The following is a 20,619-nucleotide window of genomic DNA, read 5'->3' as shown; positions in this document are numbered from 1 at the left end:
ATGGTGGATATATTTATAAACTCAGCATTCAGACACTTAAATAAACTGGCGGAGAGTAAAGGTAGTGCACTATATAGTAAATAGGGAGTGATTTCGGACACAGGCCCCTGTCTTTTCTCTTCCTGTAAAACTGTTTCAAATGTTTGATGACACATCCTGCACTCAGGCGTGTTTACAGAAGTTCATCCAATGAGTAAAGTAGCAAGTAGCTAGCCACACCCATCATATAAAACCACACTTCACTGTTTGTGGGTCTAGTAGCTAACAGAGCGATATGGAGAGAGATAGGAAGAGATGTGTGTGTTAGCATGTTAGCATGCTAACTGTGAACTTCCTAAGTTCACATACTAACATTTGTATACGAACATTACGCAAAACATAAGTGCGTTAACATAATTGTTGTTAATTATGTCATGGGATGGATGAAGAATTGAAGAAGAAGAGGAATTGTGAGTGTCAACGTCTTACACAACTTAAGGTAATTGTGTGATTCCAGAGTTGTATTTAGTCTGTTAAAAATACTGTGTATTAACAATTTAATACAATATAGCCATTGACTTTGAATTTAAATACCTTGAAGAACATGTCAGAAACTGGAAATTACACTGACATAATATGAACATGGCAAGATGCATGTTAACATGCTAAATGTAGGTTTGCCATAGCACGTTAGCATGCCTAATGTTAAGCCCAATAGCACCCCAGCTGTATTAGGGTCGTTTTATTGTCGATCAGAACCAGTTCGTACAACATGTTGTCCAACCACGTAGGAGACCACATTGGAAATTAAAAGTGTTCCAAATGACTACACTCAGAGGCAGAATGAGAAGTCAGCCATCACAGAGAGGGAGACAGTCTCTCCTGGAAGGCATTTAGTGTTGCATATGGCTGTTCACTTTAAAAGTGACTGAAATTGATATATGTCAAGAATGTAAAAAGAGAGCTAGAGAGGCAAGTGAAAACCTTGACAACTTTCTCACCTCCACAAGGTTTACCAATCATGGCGTGAAGAGGGTGTGAATGTCAGATTGTTGGTTTTGGAAGGTTATAGAAATGGCCCTACAAAAGCCTTCCTAATAATATCAGAAAGCTATGGGGGGAGGGGGGTTTCTGAAGCTGTTTGACTTCTGATGGAGTATATTGCCCCCTAAGGCTCAGCTTTACATTGTCAGACTCAAGTTTCCATCTAACAAGGGCTGAGGCCTTACCTCTTTCCTTTACCTCTGCTCCAAGCCAACTTTACATTTATTTGCCCGGTTTTTAGTCAAAATCTGAGAATAGCAGTCTCAGTGAGTATCAGTGATCATTAGTAGAAGAGGGACCTGAGGTTTTTTTAAAACTAGAAAGTTAAAAACTGCCATTGATTGTGCTCTTTCCAGCAGACAGATGCAACAAGGCAAGGGAAGAAGAGGTCTTCATGGATCCAGACATTTTTCCTGACCTCATCACTGCCTTACATGTACCCCAAATGTACATGGACAAGAGACTATTCAGAAATAACCCACAAATGCCCAAATTGACCCTAATGGGCCTGACTCTGAGGGGAATGTTAGCGAATTGACCCAAATGGACCTGAGCCCAACAAAAGTGGTTAACACTCACCATTTACTGATGTGCTGCCTCTAATCTTGTTTTAAGCCTAGACAGAGCTGTTGCCTCTGTTACCTCATTCAACTCCCAACCAGCTGAGAAAACCTCTGATTAAAAACTACCTGGCTCTTAATTGCTACTTTCAAAACATCAATTTCCAGGTTTACTTGAGCATTAGGAAGGAGCACACTCCCCTTCTTCCCTTAGGACAGGCACATTTAGTTTTTGCAGCAAAAACACATATTAACTATGTATAAAAAGTGAAATTTAGTAGGATTGGTTAAGGCCACATTCCGACTGACACAAGACCTCTGTGTAAAAAGTGCAGTGGGGCCGCTCTATTGACACAGCAGGGGTACCAAGGCAGAGAGCTCCGGCGGTGCAACTGTGACGGACACTGAATATGTGTTTTGGATCAAACAAAACCTTTAAAACGTTCAAATATTTTATTACTGGGGGAAGACAAAGACATTAGTAATGACAATAATTATGGCTGTGGAAAAGCAGCATGTTGTGGAATTGTAAGGCTACATATAGTTCAGCTATATGGCAGGTTGAATGTTACCTGCCCAACATGTTATCTGTTCTTTTGGTTGTTCAATTAACAGCAATCTGAATGTAGTGCGACGTGACATAAAAACCCATGCCCTTCAGTAGAACAACCACAGTGCAGTAGTGGGTTTACCTGTGTAAAATTGAGTTTAAGCTGAGTGCCAGCTACTGATATTACACTGTAACACATCATAGGTTGCACCTCAAATGCAGTACAACTACAGCAGAGGTGCAGCTTTCTCACAGCAAGGTGGGACACTTTCAAATGATACCACTGTAAAATCCTGACTCATAGTTTTACAAACCACTGTGCAGTGTTTTGGTGTCTGATACACCTTTAAATGCATGCATCTATTACTCAAACCGGCCTTCCTGGATTGTATTTCATTGTCTTAATGGTACACACCCTCACAAAAATCCTTGCATTCTTTTAACACTGCACTGTTTCAGTCTACCACTAACTCAGCTGCCTGCATGGCTGCTTCTTGTGCAAAATGCAGTGCTCGGGAGTTAGGGGTTAAAGTTACAGACACAAATTCCAACATGATGAAGCCTTTAAGTCAATAACATTCTGTTTGTCTGAATTAAAGATGCAAAAGTTTTGCCTGTGTTATTGGACTTGATTCCTCTCAGGTCTCAATTTAATTTTGCAGAGACTCAAAACCTGAAACACTTGACCCACCCATCAACCAAAGTAGACTACAAGCTGTGGGGGTGAGGGCCGCCAGTCAAAAAGTATTAACTGTTTAAACATGACTGAAGCAGAAGTACATGTGGCAAATTGCAAGATTGATCATCTAAAAGTGTAAAATGTGACAAATACTGGCTGTATTGAATTCTAAACTAGAAGCATAACTTTAGGTCATAGAGACAGAAGGGAAGGAGGAAGGTCTGGGAAAAGAATGTGATGGATTTGTTACTTTTCTGGAGAATCGGCATGCGTCAACACTGGTAAATAAGACGAAGGTGCCTCTACATAGAAGGCACTGTATTTGAGCAAGAAAGGTTTGGTACTCGATATTTTCTCTTCTACTGTAAAATGTATATTTATCTGCATATTTCTCACAGAATAACACTGTAACATCTCTCATATTGAGTAAAACTGCATCTTCATTGTCCCTTGGTAACAACTTAAAGACATTCCAGCCTCCCTGTGCAGCCACAAGTGGCTCTCTGTATTCAGGTTGCACTCACCATCTCTGTGTCATCGGCTGGCTTGTCACCTTTAACTGACCTCTGAAATGTCCCAATCAATGACAGACCTCCTAACTGGATCAGGTGGGTGGCTGGGCTTCTGAACTGAGGTGGAGTTGCATCTTATCTTCATTATAATATAATAATTAACTCGCAGAAAATGACCCTTCCTGATTAGAGTCGTGTAAAGTGAGAAAGGTGGAACCGTGGAGTGAACAGAGAAATATGGTTCCAATCATTACTTGACCCAAACTTTGGAACAGGAGGGGGCAATGAGTGTCTGTGAATATGAACCCATTCTTGTCTTTCATCCCCTTTGTCTGGCCTATAATTGATTTAGTTCCGGAAAGACATAAAATAAAAGGAAACTTTGGCACATCCATTAATATTAGAAATTAGACAGTACTTTCTTTGCAGGCAGCTAACTGCCTGGGTGGATACCAGATGTTAATAAATGAACTACTGTTTAATTAATCTTACTGACATTGCAGAGAGTGACAGAGGGAGAGACGGACATCAAACAGAGTCGATGAGTCAGACAACATCAATATGTCTGCCTGTATTTGATTTTGCACACTGTGAATCAAACCAGCAGTGAGGAGAAAACAAAAGCAACTCTCACAATCAAGACAAATATTAAATTTAAAGTTAACAAAAGAAGAACATTACCTTTCTCTTGTTGTTAGGGCTCACGTACAAATAACTGAGTATTGTCTTTGCTCCTACTTTGTCATTCAGCTTCTGGTACGTCGCTCCGTAGTCAGTTGACCTGAAATTTAATCAGAAAGGTCTGATGAACACTTGATGAATAACTTGTTGCAATTAAAAGTCCCCTCGAGAATTCAGTGTGAGCAGGGAAAGAGCGTAATTAAGTCCCTTTTGTGCTCAACGCAGCAACATGAGTCCCAGCAGGAGTACAGGGGCCACATCATTACGGTCAGTGGGTAGTGACTTCAGCTGGTGTATTTATAATGGACACAAACAACACATCCTACACCAGAGCTGTGACTGAATATTAAACAGTTACTTAAAGTAAAATAATGGGTAAAAGTACATCGTTTAGCACACACGTCAACATATAGTCCATATAGTACATACACACAACATATAACAAAATATCAGCATAGGAATGAAACTCGTCACCTGTCAGGTGTGATAAACACTCTGTACAGTACAGGGAGTTTTGGTGGCATTTATGCAGAAATGTAAACAACTTAAATTCAACAGTGCAAGGATCCACAGTTCAAAAGCTTGAACTGTTTCAGAGAAATGGTAAAGAGGCTAGTTGAATAAGGAGGCAACAAGTGGAACAAGAAAATGTGGATAAAAAACAGAAAGATTGCCAACTTTTTGCTGTGTTTTTTTTGTCAATTGCACCAAAGTAACACCTTTTTAGAGTACACTGAAACACTTGCTGTATGTGTGTAATACTTACATTGGCATATTCATCTGAAATTATTTTTGAAGAAAAATGAGAGCATTATATTGTAAATGATTCTTTCTATATTGTGGCAGTATTTTACTGTATATTGTTTTTAACTTACAGAGATTTGAATTGCCAGATGATTACAGGACTGATTTAAGGCGCATGAGAAGAACTCACATACTTTTGTGTCCTTTTGGTCTGATGCCATGTTGCTTATTTTTGCCTCAGCCCCTTAGTTCTAATTAGGGGAAGGTTTAATGCTGTAGCATACAAAGATATTGGAGACAGTTTCCAAAATGTTGTGGAAAGCAGAAAAGTGGATGCTGTTGCAACAGCACATTAATGCCTGTGGTTTTGGAATGAGATGTTCAACAATCACGTGAGCATAATGTTTGATTGACCATATATTTTTTGGCCAAGTAGTGTATTTCAGTCATCTGATTTATCATATAAAATCAAATTTAAAAAGTGTATATAATTTACATATTTTACATATATTTAAGTAAAAATTAGTTAGGGTTAGGGGCTAGGGTTAGGATTATAGTTTTGCCCAACAGGTTGGAAAGAGGACAATGTCTAGTGTATTCCCAGGATGTCACCATTTCCAACACCCAATGGTTTGCATTGTGCAACCTGATAGAATACAGTTAAAACTGGCCAGAGGTTTGTGTGTTAATTTTGCAGCAGCCTGGTGCTGATTGTCCATTGATTTAATAATGAATCACTGTGTGTAAATGTAAGTTTTCAAATTAGAGTCTACAGATACAACTCACATATCTGCTCTACTGCCTTCAGAGAGCTGTAGGGCTTTAATCAACTGAAACAGAGGTCTGTCATAAAGACTCAAAGCAGCTGTGGACGACAGATACTGGCAGCAATTACTTATTAACATGCATACAGCAACTGGCTGAAATACCTGAAAATTACGTTTTTATGTGGGAGTACATTCATGCAGAAACAAAAGTTTTTGTGATTAGTTTGATGTAGAAGATGTGTTTCCAAAGTTAGGTTAGAGGAAACTGTATATCTTTGTTCCACAGTACTGTGATATTATTACTTGAGAAGAGTCCACTCAAGCATCTAATGCAATAGTAAAAACAGAAAAGCATTAGTGAATTTCAATTTTGTGTGGATAAAAAATAAATTATCAGCAGTTATAGTAAGATTATGATTAAAATGATAGTGCTGTGTCACATTTCTCTTTAAGTAAATACTTTCCAGCTTTCATCTGCTGTATATTAAAATGACTAATTGCCATAATTATATATTCAGTCATATATCAGGGTCCACTTCATGCCACCATCTGGGTTATACTCAACACATAACATTGATCTCGGAGCTGGAGTGGTAGTTTTTGTCCAACATGACTGGCAAGCAGAGGCATTTCATAATTTCTTAAACTTCATTTACATAGAAAAGAATCATACGCCAGCTTTAAACAGTTCAATCAAGACTAGCTTTGAATGAGTGCTGCAATATTCAAATGTTGGTCAAAGCACTAAATCGAAATTTGTGTTTGGTTGAAATTTAGCATTTCAGACCATCACTGAAAGTTTGAATGACCTATCTGGGCTGTCAGGTCTAATTTATTTTGAGAGGCCTGAGGCTCAATCAAGGAGCTATTCCAATTTCACATGAAGACAGAGAAAAAACCCAAAGCATGCAAATCTTAAAAATGCAGCAAAAGAAGCCGCAGAATGCCTTGTGTGACTTCAAATAAAGCAATCATTTGACATTGAATAATTTTTATTTTCTCCACCTTCTTTCCATATAGCTGTTAAATCCAGACTGAAGGTCTTGTTTGAAGCGTTCAGATTTTTCTGAGAGCGTCATGCTTGAAGTTTAAAAACACCCATGAAAATACAGAAATATTCATGGCACATTGGCAATTTTGTCTCATTTACTAGTCCTTTGAGATTTTTTACAGGCTAGTTGCCATGGTGAGCAAATACACTGGCATCGGGCTAACTCTCCTGGATCAGTCCAGTAGCATTCATCAGAAGCAAAACCATCAACACCCCGGACCATGGGACAATGAAATCATCAGGCTATTGATCTGCCCCTGTCACAGATTCGCTTGATTTAGGGGCCAATGACTTATTTTTAGTGTCACAGCAACTTTCAGCATAGACCAATAAAATAGTCCAACGTCACCTGATCCCAGGAAGATGAAAGTTACATTAAATGGAAAATGATAGTTTCTCAAGGACAATGATTCTAAGTGAAAGCTGTCTGCCTTGCCTAGTGGTTTTTTAAGGGCTAATCAATGGCTGTGTATGGGTGTAAAATGCAGCTCAGAACACACTGCTCTGATTTAATCCATTGTGAGGTTGTTGCCTTGATGGGAGCAGTAGGTCCACATGTTAGATTAAGCAAGGGGGAGTTATTGAAACATTGTACAAGCACACAAGGCTGATATCAGTCCTATTAGAGTGATACAGCTCACTGAGGAAAATGGATTCTGGGTATGCAAGGAGGACGACAGAGTTATTCCCTGTTACATCTGAAAACTCACTCTTTCTTATTCTTCTGTTCTCTGTCTCACACTCCCCTCTTTTTCTCACACTCACACACACACACACTCAACTGAAAGCCTAAAACCCCCTTAATTCACATTCACTGAACTTTTCACTTCTCTGAAATAGATTAGAATTATGTCTGCGGTCACATATTAAAAGGCTTATTAGATAGACTTTCAATTATAATTTCCAGAGTCTACTATACATTGATAGGCAGCTACTACATGGCATTTACATTCTCCATGGGGGTTTGATTAATCATGGCTCGGAGGATTAGAGCTGCATGCATCTCGGGATAGTTAACATGAGGTCACTTGCTGCATTAGCAGACGGAAAAATACCAACAGCACTGCTTGAGACACTGGACAAATGGCAGCTGAGCTGAGTGTTCCAGGATGAATTTATGAAACCCTCAGCACGCTCAGACTGTATATCTTCTGAGTAGCAGTCTAACTCATACCATTCCCTCATTCCCTCCCTCCCTCCACAGTCGCAATCCCCTTCCATCATATTGCTGTCCTTCAGGGCAAACTTCTATTTTTAAAGCTATACTAGACAAGAGTATGTTTTAAAAAGGAAGGTTGAAGATCTCAACAGTGTAGGGCATCCCACCTTCATTGATAGACAAGTTACTGAGTACAATCTGATGTTATATATGTACAGTATATATGCCTGTATGCACAATTCTGTACAGAAAGTGACAAATCTCTGATGCCCATTAAAGATAAATAAAAAAGTTCTCATTATAACTTCAGATCTTGCCTTGTATTTAGATTTTTTCTTCATAATCGAAAATAATCCAGTTGATTGTAGTCTTCAATGGCTAGGCTTACTCATGGACTCCATTCCAAATTTATATTTTTTTGCATCTCCCAAAGCATGATGGGAACTGTAGTGCCAAAACTCTTCAAATATTCACATCACTATGAATATGAACTTTTTTATGTTTTTTTTTTCTAATATTGTGCTTTTTTTTTTGACAGAGTTAAGAATCAACCAGTCATATGGTTCTTATATTCCTGGATCAATGACAGTCCTCTATCCACTGATATGTACACACAGGCAAAAGAAGCAAAACTATTTCAAATGGCTAAAGACTTTCTTGTGAAATTTACAGTAGAACATGTAGGCTACCACTGATATAAAAATACATGGTATGCCTAGAAAAGATATGTAGTGAATATTAATTGTGTCAAATTTTTGCCTTGTGTTATTTGTGCAAATGTTACCAATGATTCTGCAGTTCTTGTTTATTTATTTTTTTTAGACAACTATCATCTAGCTAGAAAAGCATATGCAAAGTTGTTCAACTTTGCACATATATCAAAAGTGGTGAAAAATTTTATATTATATAGGTCTCGAACATGGGCGTGGCAAAATGGCCCATAGCGCCACCTAGAAAATTAAGAAAATTGAGCCCCTCGATACAGATTGTCATAGAGGAACGGAATTCGGTATGCATATGTATCATGATCAGACGCACCAAAAAGTCTCTTGGAGACATAACCTAAATCCAACAGGAAGTCAGCCATTTTGGATCAAAGTTGCCATTTTGACTCAGATTTTGCCATTTCCAGCAAGCATACTTCAACAAACTCCTCCTAGAGATTTGACCTCAGCGACTTCAAATTCAGTCAGTGTCATCTACAGACCTGGGAGATTAAAAGTTATCAAAACGGTGAGTTTTCGACATTGCCAAGGGTGTGTGGCCGGGCGGCGAATTTCGATCCTTCGCCATGAAAATTGAACTGGCCATAACTCCGGCATACATGATCCTAAGAGACCCAGAGTCCTGCCCTGAACACATCCATGTGTCAATATTGGATCTGAATCATCTGAGTTTTAAGCACCACTCTTTTGTAAACTACTCCTAACAGGTCAGTCAGAAACACATAAAATTTGGTAAGCCAAGGTGTAAGACCTTGATGATGATAACTCCTGAAGCCTTTGAGTTTTCATCAAAAGCTGTTGCCATGGCAACATATTGTTCGCCACAAAATACAAAGCTGTTTTTAGAGGCCAAGACATGCTTGAAAACTCACAAAAATTTGCACACACATGGCAGGTCATACAGTCTATAATATCATATCGGTGGCTGGCATAAGTGTGGCAGAATGGCTCTACAGCGCCCCCTACAATATTTCAACGAAGCAGCCCCCGCGCCACGTTAAACCTATATATATGAAAATCGGTACACACATGTATCATGTGGCGATTTCGCATGTCTTATATTTTAACAAACTCCTCCTACAGAATTCATCATAACGACTTCAAAATCAGTGTGAGTCATCTAGACTAGTTTGTGATCAAAAGTTATTAAAAGATTTAGATAACGTTGAAGCGGGTGGCTGTGGCATGGCGTTGAGTTTTGATGTTTCGCCATTACAGAGGAAATTGCTATAACTTTGGTGTACATGGTCAGATCTGCCTGAAACTTCACATTTGATAACAGTCCAGGCCTGAACACGTCTACATGACAATATTCAGTCAGTGATGCAAACTGGCTGCATAGCGCCCCCTTCGAAATTTCAAGGAGGCAGCCCCAGCAGCAGGCAAAATAGTGGACAAAGGAGATGATGTTTATCTCTTTCTTACACTGTCTGAAAACAGCCTGGGCCTGAAGACATCTGCCCGTGACAGAAGCCCCTCGACTGCGCTGTGCCCCGACGTGCGCAAGGGTGCGAGGGCCCGATCATCGCTGCTTGCAGCTTTAATTTCTGTTATTTTCTTATAGTCTCTTCATGTTTATAATGCAAATTTATACAGTTTCAGGATCAGCATGAATTTTCAACCTGATAATGTGGTTTTTAACTGGCACTGATGTGTCTTCGCCTCAAATGAGCAAATCTATTTGTGCCTACTTTGTTTGACACTGTGTGCAATGGCCGGATTGTTTACAATTTGATTCATTTTCAGTCTGAACACATCTTTGGATTTCTACTACCCAGCCTAAAACTTAGTCAGGGCCTGACATGTTTAGGCTTTTTTGTTGCATAAAGCTTAGAATTAGCTTAGAGAGCTAATGGTCAGCAATGAAGGAAATAAGGCAAAACTATTCTCTGAGCTCAGGTTCACGTTTCAGATTTGGGAGTATCAGTTATTTTCAGCTGGATTGGGTTTTAAAGACTCAGGAATGGACCTGATACAGGTCTTAGTTTTAGGTCCCTGCAAAACATGAGTAACTATAAGCCTGTAACTGGAGTGAAAACTTTGAAAAACACCTAGTTATATCAATGCTTACCAATGTGTCTTTTGCCTCAAATGTCCTTTGGCATAAAGCAATGACAGGCAGGTTGACAGACTTGTGCAAGCTCACATCATGTCACATAATTTCTAGATAGAAAAATTTCAAGGTGTTACCTCATGCTGTTATTTGGGGTCACAATAGACTGAGATGCCCAGTTTAGCTTCAAACTCTCCCTGAGTAGTGTTGGATTTCTGGAACAACTGGCTATCTTAAATGCAGCTATTTGTTGCTTTGCTGCTCTATCTTCCCACCTGTAAATCGCCAATTAATGTTCTGAACTGTCATTATCCTCTTTACTCTCTCAAAACGTATATCATCTGTTCACTCATCTGTCTGTCTGTCAGTCTGTCTGCTCCACATGCACCTTTAATCATCCATCCATTACTAGAAGCTCTGTTTCCTCAAGGCATCAGATTTATAATGATGTGATTGAAGCGTGATGCATCATTACAGGGGTAATGTTGTACCATCACCAGAGACACAGAGCAATAGCCTCACTAGGGCCACTATGAGGTAAGTGCAGTCATATAATGGTACATTTACCATAGCTGTGGGTGAGAGCTTAAGAATTGCGGCAGCCTCTGTAGAAGACCATGAATTGTTTGCTGCATAAACCTGCTTCCTTTTATCTCCATGAAGGGCAGTGGAGGAGATAATCTGGAAATACTTTCCTCAATTAGAGGCAGTTCTATATCTGTCAAACTTCAAGTAAACCTGTCAAGACTATTATTTAAAAAATCCAAAAGAGTAGTTCACTTAAAGGTTCTTTCTCTTGGTTTGAGACAAATTGACTAAAATTACATGCTTGTTCCAAAATTGTTCAAAAGTTTATTGATTGGCTGTCTTTGCAAACAATTTGATGATGCAATACCAGCCTGGGTTTTGCAGATGGTTTTATTGTTATAGCAAGTACAATAAATTAAGTTACTGTATTCAATGTGGCAGGGGAGGCAGAAAGTAGCAGCAAATCCAAAAACATTTTGAATAACTCATTTTTGTCACAGTAGCTTCACCCAAATCCCCAAATTTCCTCCCAACACACCATAAAACACCGAATTGAAAATGTGGAGGCACCACTATGTACCTTGAGAGAGGTAAAGGAACACTTAATTCCATCTATTTTACAGAGGCAGGGTGATTATCTTTTAATTCAGTTTAAGATTTTAGCTGTATCTGTACCTGGAGTTATATTGTCAATTTCCACCTGTTATTTTCCGTGTGAATGACTATTTTAATATATTTTTACTAAAATATACAATTCTGTTTGTTTTATTTTTGTCTTAATACAGAGTATCAATGCGAGACCTCAATGTGTACACTGTAAAAACTGGCTGTGAAATCCACAGTAATTTACTGTGTTTCTGCACAGTTAATTACCGTGAATATTTTTACAATATAGTACTGTGCATTGGGCCTAAAAACAGTAATCATAATGATACTGTAGAAATCACAGTAGTGAACACACTACTGTAGAAAATCACAGTAACCATTATGTTACTGTAGAAAATCACAGTAACTATGTTAGTACTGTAGAAAATCACAGTAACCATCATGTTGCTGTAGAAAATCACAGTAACTATTTTGGTACTGTAGAAAATAACAGTAACCATATGTTACTGTAGAAAATCACAGTAACCATATGTTACTATAGAAAATCACAGTAACTATTATGTTACTGTAGAAAATCACGGTAACTATTTTAGTACTGTAGAAAATCACAGTAACCATTGTGTTGCTGTAGAAAATCACAGTAACTATTTTGGTACTGTAGAAAATCACAGTAACCATATGTTACTGTAGAAAATCACAGTAACCGTATGTTACTGTAGAAAATCACAGTAACCGTATGTTACTGTAGAAAATCACAGTAACCATATGTTACTGTAGAAAATCACAGTAACCATATGTTACTGTAGAAAATCACAGTAACTGTATGTTACTATAGAAAATCACAGTAACTATTATAGTACTGTAGAAAATCACAGTAATATTGATACTACTGCAGACACCATCATGTTACTCTATTTAAGGTATTAGCTTTCCCTTTTGTAGAGAAAATCACTAATTTGAAGATTATTTTGTAATACCTTCAAATTTAATCCTTCAAATTCATGGTGCAGATTAAATAGTTTAAATATTAGTTTGACATAATTATTCTTTTCATATGAGTTCAAATACTTCAAGATGGCCTTGTTTGTTCATGCTTCTGCAGGCTGTTTCTTTCAGTTTTTACATTTGTCTCAGTGTTTGTCAGGTCATGACAGACTATCAGTGAAGTCGTGAGCTGATTGGTTGAGCCAAAGAAAAACATCACGTGATCTCAAATTTGAACAGCGTTACTGAGTCAGTCTGGGCGCCAAATCAATTTACTTCACTGCAGCCGGTTTGGGATTTAACAGCTCTTTGGTTCACTACATTATCTTTTTTTACTTTAAAGGATTTTCTTTTTACAAGTGCTCATGTTCTTGTCTGTTTTTGCTTGGTGTAAAGTTGTCAGACGGTATCATAGATGGACTTTCTGACATCTTACAGCTTGCTGACTTCACCAGCTAACATTTAACTGCTGAGTACTCTGAAATTAAGGACGCAACAAACTCTGAACATTCATAAACGAGCACTGGAAGATACAGGAGACCACAAAGAAGTCTGTTCAACAGATATTTTTTGCAGTGTGGACAGTGCACTTCTTGCAGCATGGTGAGGAGAAATGTTAAAGTTAGCCGTCAGTCTGGAACAGCAGGAGCAACTCTCTCCCTTCTCCCCCCGTACAGTGGTCATGAAAGGGGAAATTAGCTATAGAGACCAAAACCGTTTTTTGTACCAGGCTGTAAACATGTTTATTTCTGCTGTAAAGTTGGGCATTTTAACATGGGGGTCTATGGGGAATGACTCGCTTTTGGAGCCAGCCTCAAGTGGTCATTCAAGAAACTGCAGTTTTTGGCACTTCCGCATTGGCTTCATTTTACTGCCCCAGAGGTTGCCACTTGGGTAAGGTTTAAAATCCACAGACAAAGCCAAGTTAGTCAGCTCTTGTGGCAGTTGTGCTTGTTATACTATGTGCCTGTCTTTAGATATTTTATATTTATATTTTATATTTATTTTGGCTTAACCACAAGCACCTCAGCAGTCATCTGCTTAGATCTGTTCTCATGTACTAACTCAAAAACGATATTGTCTCTGTTGTGTAAGTTTATTAGTTTTCAAAGAGAAAACAGTACTTTAAGGTGATAGAATTGTTGTTAATTCAGTGTTTGATTATTATTCATCAAGAGAACCTAAACCTGAGATCCCGTGTACGACCAAATGGATGCTGCTGATGGAGACCTGACTTCATCACCACCTTGGCTGCCATCTTCACATCTTGCTATACGTTCACAGTTGAATATCAGGAGGAAACAATGACATCGCTAGAGTATGGTCAAAAGGTATTGCTCATCAAGATTTTTATATCACATCCTATTTCTTTTAGATTAATTTTACTTGCATTTTCCCTGTGATTGTTAAGATTGCTGTTAAGAGGTATTTAAATGTTTGTTACAATAGGTAATTAAAATCTTGTTGAATTGACAAGTAACTTAATGTAAAATGAATTACAGTAAGTTGTCAATTGCTGCCAGTTAATTACTGTAAAAATCTTTGTAAAAGTTTTTTACAATGTAGTATTAATTAGTCTGATTGACAGTCAAATAATAGTTGTTATATGCTATTTTCAATCTATTAAGGTTTGCACTTCAAAAATAACATTTTGTTAAATTAGCTTATTCAATTTCTTACCAAAATTTAGATGAGAATATTTATATCACTCTCATGTTTGTGTGTTCAGTACAGAGCTGGAGACCAAAAGCAGATGGAAACAGCTAGCTTGGTTCTCGCCAGAGGTCAAAAATACACCTGCCAACACCTCTGAAGCTCGCAATTTAACATGTTGTTTCTTGTTTGTTCAATCTGCATCCAAACAGTAATGTAAAAACTTGGTTTTACAGTGAGATAGGTGCATTAGCGCTGATAATTTTGCCAATCATGTGACTGCAAGACACACATGGGAGAAGTTTGCCTTCAGGGCTTTCTGTTGGAAAGCCCTTCTAACAGAAACCCAACCCCTTTCCTCCAGCAGCCAATAGAATCAAACAAGGCTTCAGCGTTGTCACTTTCACCACAAATACAGCTCCCGACCAACCATCCAGAGCTTGCTTTATTGGCAAGTATTAAAGTTATTGACATTATACTGTTTAATTAAATACAAAATACTTATTGGTTATTGTGTAGCTACTATATCTGTTATAACCTAAGAGAAAACAAAATCTAACGTTAAGTATGAAAGTTAACTAGCTAATGTTAGCTTGTGAGCTAAATTATTGCAAGAAATGCTAAGTTAACAATGTTAGCCCTTTAGCTGTTGAAAGCACATTTAGTTGAACATTTTCAAAATTATTTGTATTGGTATTCAAATAAAAGTAGAAAGAGGCTTAAAAATCCTGTTTTTGTTTTTGTTTTTATTATGCTTTTAATTTTAGAAAATTAAAGTGTTACAATAAGTATCCATGAATAAACTACCTTGTAAAGGAAATCCCCACACCGGGTCTCGAACTGGAGTCTCCCAGATCATAGGTGACTGCGCTGACTACTGAGCTAAAACTTTACTTATCGCCTCATGGCAGACAGACCTCTACCTATTTATACACCCATAACACAGAGACATACCGTGTAATGTGTAGGAAAGAACTTCAAAGGCGATTATTGCTTTGCACTTTTCATTTATTGCCTATTTTTTACAACCTAACTTTGTGGAAAGGAGAAGGGGAACAACAGGTTATGGAGAGTCCCTATAAAGCACTTTGCTTGTGTCAGTAGCTCAGCTTCATCTCTGGGGAACACCCCCAACTCTGGGAGTGATGTCCAAATTAGGAAATGTGCGTCATGTAGCAGGTGGATGTGACTCCCCTCATTGAGACCTGCTGACAGACGTTACAGCGGAGCACAGGAGAGAGACTGAGATCGCGATGTAACCAACCTGTGTGCTAGTATTTGACATGTTTTTTTTTTCTTCCCAAAAACAAATAATTTTAAAAATATTTGTATGAAACAAATATTCGTAAAAAAAAAACCACTATTTGTGCTTTGCAGAATTACATATTTGTATTTGGCCACACCCTTGCAGGAGGAGGACAATCCTCAGTATACAGCAACTGTAGCTGGAGAGTTTTTTATGACCCAGCGGTTGGATGTTCTCGACTGGTATTGTCATTCACTGGACCTCAGTCCAGCTGAACAGGTGTGTCACTCACCGAAAATCAGACTGAAGGTAAAGGTCTAGTTTGTAGTTCAGGCCTGGTGTAGAATAACAAGGGGAGATATAAGTGTCCTCTGGGATGACAGACTTCAGACAGTCAATGACTGAAAACAGTTTGACACTTTGGTCCACTAAAGTTGGAGAACTTTAGTTACAAGTAAAAACTAATGTTACAATTCTTATACTGTTCATCTGTGGATGGAAACACCATCAAAGTAAAGAGGAAAGATTAACTTCATAGTCATTTATTTTCTTCATGCAGTCTTCACATCTGTTTTAAACTTAACAAAACATTTTCTTTTATTACAGTTTTCAGAGGACCAGAGTAGAGAGCTTATGAGACACCAGGGAAGACATCTGTAGATGTGGCCAATAAACAGATCATGGATGTTGCTCACCTCGAATGGCTTTGCTGGGGTTTCACATGTCTGCTTTCTGAGTCCCTAACCTACCAAGACTAGCTTTCACACCGGTCTTTACAGCCATTGACAAATTTATAATAAATTAATTTATAATTAGTATTAATCAGTGATTACATACACAGCCTGGCCTAATTCTTCTGTATGAAAAAGTGCAGTGATCCAGAGAGGCACCACACAGATTAATGCCAGACATCTTATGTTACAGCCCTGATGCTGTGACAAACTCTAGGTGCACCCTGCCCCAGTGATTACTAAGTGGGCTCATCTGTGCTCTCACTCATCAGCTCACCTGCCGTTAAAAGCCTGAGGAGAGTGTCAGTCGGGGCAGTGTGTGCTACTTGACACTTTTGCTGTGTGTCAACCACATCTGTGTGGTTTTGGTACCGATTGGTAAAATTACTCCTTACTTGTAGGGAGGGTTGAATTTGATTCCTCGTATGACTTTGTGTAACTTTGTTTGTTTGTGTTTCATAGGTTGACCGGCTTCTCTGAGGCTAACTTTTTGTTGAAGATATTATATTTTGCTCACATTTATATATTGTACAATAAATTCTCTTATTTTTATACATCTCAGTTTCCCACTCCTCCTTCTTATCTGGGTAATTCTTTATTGTTACTCCCTTCATCCCCTGGACCTTTTCATGGATGTAACATCTTATCAAAGTATGACAAAGATATGTGATATCAGTACAAACAATTGTAAACAAGAAGTAACAAATCCAAGACACTTAATTAATACATTAATTAAGGTTTGGATTTAAGCAATGTCTTTTAATCTACCAGATGACTAGAAGAGATGGTTAATATTTGTACAGTGTACACATGAAAGTACTGTACAATAGCTCATACTGGTACCATGAAATTAATTCTTCATCATAAGTCATTGTGGTTTTGTTTTTGTATCCCCCCCCCCACCCCACCCCACATTAACAATGTTTGACCACACAACAGAGTTGATTTATATGAGAAACTGGTTTAAAGTTTTACATAAACATTAGGCAGGTTGTATTATACTTAGCCCTTTCTTGTTGATCCTCTGTAGGGCAGGGTTTTTTTTTAATTGTAACTAAAGTTCTCCAACTTTAATGGACCAAAGATCATTTGACCATCTAAAACAAACTTTAGTCATCTAGTCATGTTTGACATATTTGATGTCAAACTGTTTTTAGTCTGAAGTCTGTGATCCCAGAAGACACTTATAACTCCCCAGGTGATTCTATTCCAGACCTGTACTGCAAACTGCAATTTTGCGTTTGGTCTGATTTTCAGTGAGAGACACACCTGCTCAGCTGGACTGAGCTGAGGTGAATGACAATATCAGTCGAAAACATCCCTGCTGGGTCATAAAAAAGTGCCCGGCTGCATTTGCTGTATACTTAGGATCGTCCTCCTCCCGCATTGTCCTAAAATTGGCAGGCTACCTAAAAAAGGGGGCTACATTTGCTTCACTGTTCACCCAGTATGGATGTGAACAAAATAAAACTACTGAAAACCAAGTCAGCACTTTCCTTTTCAGTCATTGTTTCATTTCAAATCAAATATACCTAGCCAAAACAACCTAAATGTATCATTGTCTAAATGATAGACTCTACTCGCTACTAGGGGTGTGCCCGAGTACAAATACTTGGCAAAGCACAAATAGTGGGTTTTTAACAAACACTTATTTTGTACAAATGCTTTAAAAATTATTTGTTTTCAGGAAGAGAGAAAAAACATGTTAAATACCAGCATGGATTGGTTACAAGGCTATCTCCATCTCTCTCCTCTGCTCCACTGTTATGTCTATCAGCAGGTCTCAACAAGGGGAGTCACATCCACCTGCTTCATAACACACATTTCCTTATTTGGACATCACTCCTGGAGTTGGGGGGGTTCCCCGGAGATAAAGCTGAGCTACTGACACAAGCGAAGTGCTTTCAAGGGACTCTCCATAACCTGTTGTTCCCCTTCTCCTTTCCACAAAGTTAGGTTGTAAAAATAGGTAATAAATTAATAGTGCAAAGCAATAATCACTTCTGAAGTTCTCCTCTACACGGTATACGATTATACTTTAATATCCTAAAAAAAAGAAGTGTAATAAACACAAAAACTGAATTTTTACACCTATTTCCACTATATTCGAATACAAATATACATAATTTTGCTGCCTCAACAAATATAGATACAAATACAAATACTGGGCTCTCTGCACATCCCTACTCTCTACTTACCAGCTGTTAGTTTCCCCCTGGCTTTTTCTAGGTTATAGGGTGAGTTTATGCATCAGCCTACCCATGCTGGACTCATCCATTTTCTTCCATCCATTTTCTTTTACTGCTTATCCTCTAGAGGGTCGCAGGGGAGCTAGAGCCAATCTCAGCTGATATTGGGCAAGAGGCGGGACACACCCTGGACAGATCGCCAGTCAATCACAGGGCTAACATATAGTATAGACACAGACAACCATTTACACTCACATTTCATACCTGCCATTTATGTTTCAAAATAGGGAGTTTTTCTTGTCGTTGGTGAAGCGAGAGATAATGTCTTACTCAAGCTGACGACAACTACACTCATTATTGTAAGTGCAACAAAATCATTGTGAGTAAAAAGCCAATAAGTACTCTATCAAACCACCTGTTCAACAAGCATAAACATGTAGAAATGTGATATTTTCAACTGCTTTGGCCACAGTGTCCCATCCACCACTGGTATGGTTTACAACCGCAGTGTGCCGGTTAAGCTAATAACACGAAAGGTGTCTGTATGAAGTCTAACTGTTTATCTGAGTTTGCCACGTATCTTAAAATTTGGCAAATTCTTGTGAATTTAGCTGCTGGCTGAGACAAACCAGCCCCTCTTTACCAGCGGTACCTGCAGCAGTGAATCACATCAGCAGCAGAGGGAGGAGGAGGACAGGAGGGAAGACTGCCTGTGCAGAGAGCAGCTGTGCACATGCCCCTTAAATCAGGTTGTGGTGACAGATGGGTTGAAATTGTATGTCATGTGTAGATTGTGAGAGTAGATTGTGTTTCATAGATGATCTGGCAACTTGGGTAATGTCAGAAAAACATACAAAACTTACGGATCGGTCAATTAGTTGGTCGATATGCACTCGTCCGACCAAACTCTCATTGGTCTCATTGTTTCTTTCATAAAGAGAAAAGTGCTACAGCAATAGCTTTCCAGGATTAATCTATTATTTCCTGAGGTGGAAGGGACAGACTAACAAATTACCTGTGAAAACGGGGGTGTATTCAAAACACTCCCATTGTTTTCAGAATTTTGAACTCGCCCAAACTAATGGAGACTGCTAGGTCTAACCGTACTCAAAGTTTACTGAGTGTTTACCGAATCAGTGTTTCTCCTATAATTATAACAACAAGACCTCCCACCAGGCCAAAAGAATTTTTTTATTGCCAAAAATTACGCCAAATATCCATTCATTTGGAAATCAATAGCCTTTCGGAGTCTCTGTGCAAAGCTGTTCTGGTACGTGAGGGTACCTCTGTGTCATTGCCTGGGAAACTATTGGTAGCGTAACTCTGTTAAGGAATACAGCATTATATGGCGTAATATGTTGCGTAGCGAGTGGGAAGGAGTGACAGAAAAGTTACAGTGGATGCGAGCGGAGCAGAGTTAGCAGTAAGTTGTCAGTCTGGCAGTAAATGTACAGTACAGACTACAGTGTGTCAGTTTATAAATGCTAAAAAGTCACGTCTGTTGTTTCCGCAAGTGCTGGAAAAGTGAAGGGGGTTAGCTCCAAAGTCAGCAATAATGGGTCAAAACAGAGAAATAGAGAACAGAGAAATGTGTGACTGCTGGGTTCACTGTGCACTCTGTCCCGTTACATCCCCACCCGTGACTAATCAATTAGTTGAAGAGTATGCACGATTTTAGTCGACCAAGATTTTCTTTGGTTGACTACAGCCCTAGACGTTTAGATAGTAGTAGGACAGTAGTTGTTGAGATCCGAGATATCACCACTTTTGTGTAAGGGTAGGCTACTACCAAGACACTTTTCCACAAAGCTGGAATCATGGCTGTTAAAAAGGTTTGGTTAAAATATGTGCTAAATGTAGATAGATTAAGGCGGCACTTAGATGAAGAAGATATGGGTCAAGATTATCTGCACCAGTGTTTTTGCATGCTTTTAACCTAAGCAGAGCTTTGTGAACATCTGCACTGCTTACCAAACTAAAAGAAAATTTGCAGTCAGAAGAAGCTGATGCATTGGGGACACCCTCTGTTGGACAGATATGGTAATTGTCTACAGATGAATCTGCAGACATATTTTTAAATAAAAGACCAGAGGAGAGGAAATGGAGATTAAAAGTTTCAACCATGAAATATGACAAGATACTTGATTTTTGGTGGGAGATGCAACCATGATGAATTCT

The 20,619-nt window shown here is 38.6% G+C and overlaps 1 protein-coding gene across 2 annotated transcripts in view; it reads right to left on the bottom strand.

The window, feature by feature from the left end:
• The window catches only part of LOC121912675 (VPS10 domain-containing receptor SorCS1), a 177,088-nt gene that overhangs the window by 79,271 nt on the left and 77,198 nt on the right, over positions 1-20,619 (bottom strand). For both annotated transcript variants that reach the window (XM_042434986.1, XM_042434976.1), the window contains exon 3: positions 4,006-4,105. In XM_042434986.1, coding sequence (XP_042290920.1) covers positions 4,006-4,105 — 100 coding nt within the window. The remainder of the gene's footprint in view (positions 1-4,005; positions 4,106-20,619) is intronic.

The sequence above is a fragment of the Thunnus maccoyii genome, chromosome 2 (genome assembly GCF_910596095.1).
Source record: "Thunnus maccoyii chromosome 2, fThuMac1.1, whole genome shotgun sequence".
Classification (NCBI taxonomy): domain Eukaryota; kingdom Metazoa; phylum Chordata; class Actinopteri; order Scombriformes; family Scombridae; genus Thunnus; species Thunnus maccoyii.
The sequence above is the reverse complement of the archived record's forward strand: the minus strand, read 5'-3'. Positions and strand labels throughout refer to the sequence as shown.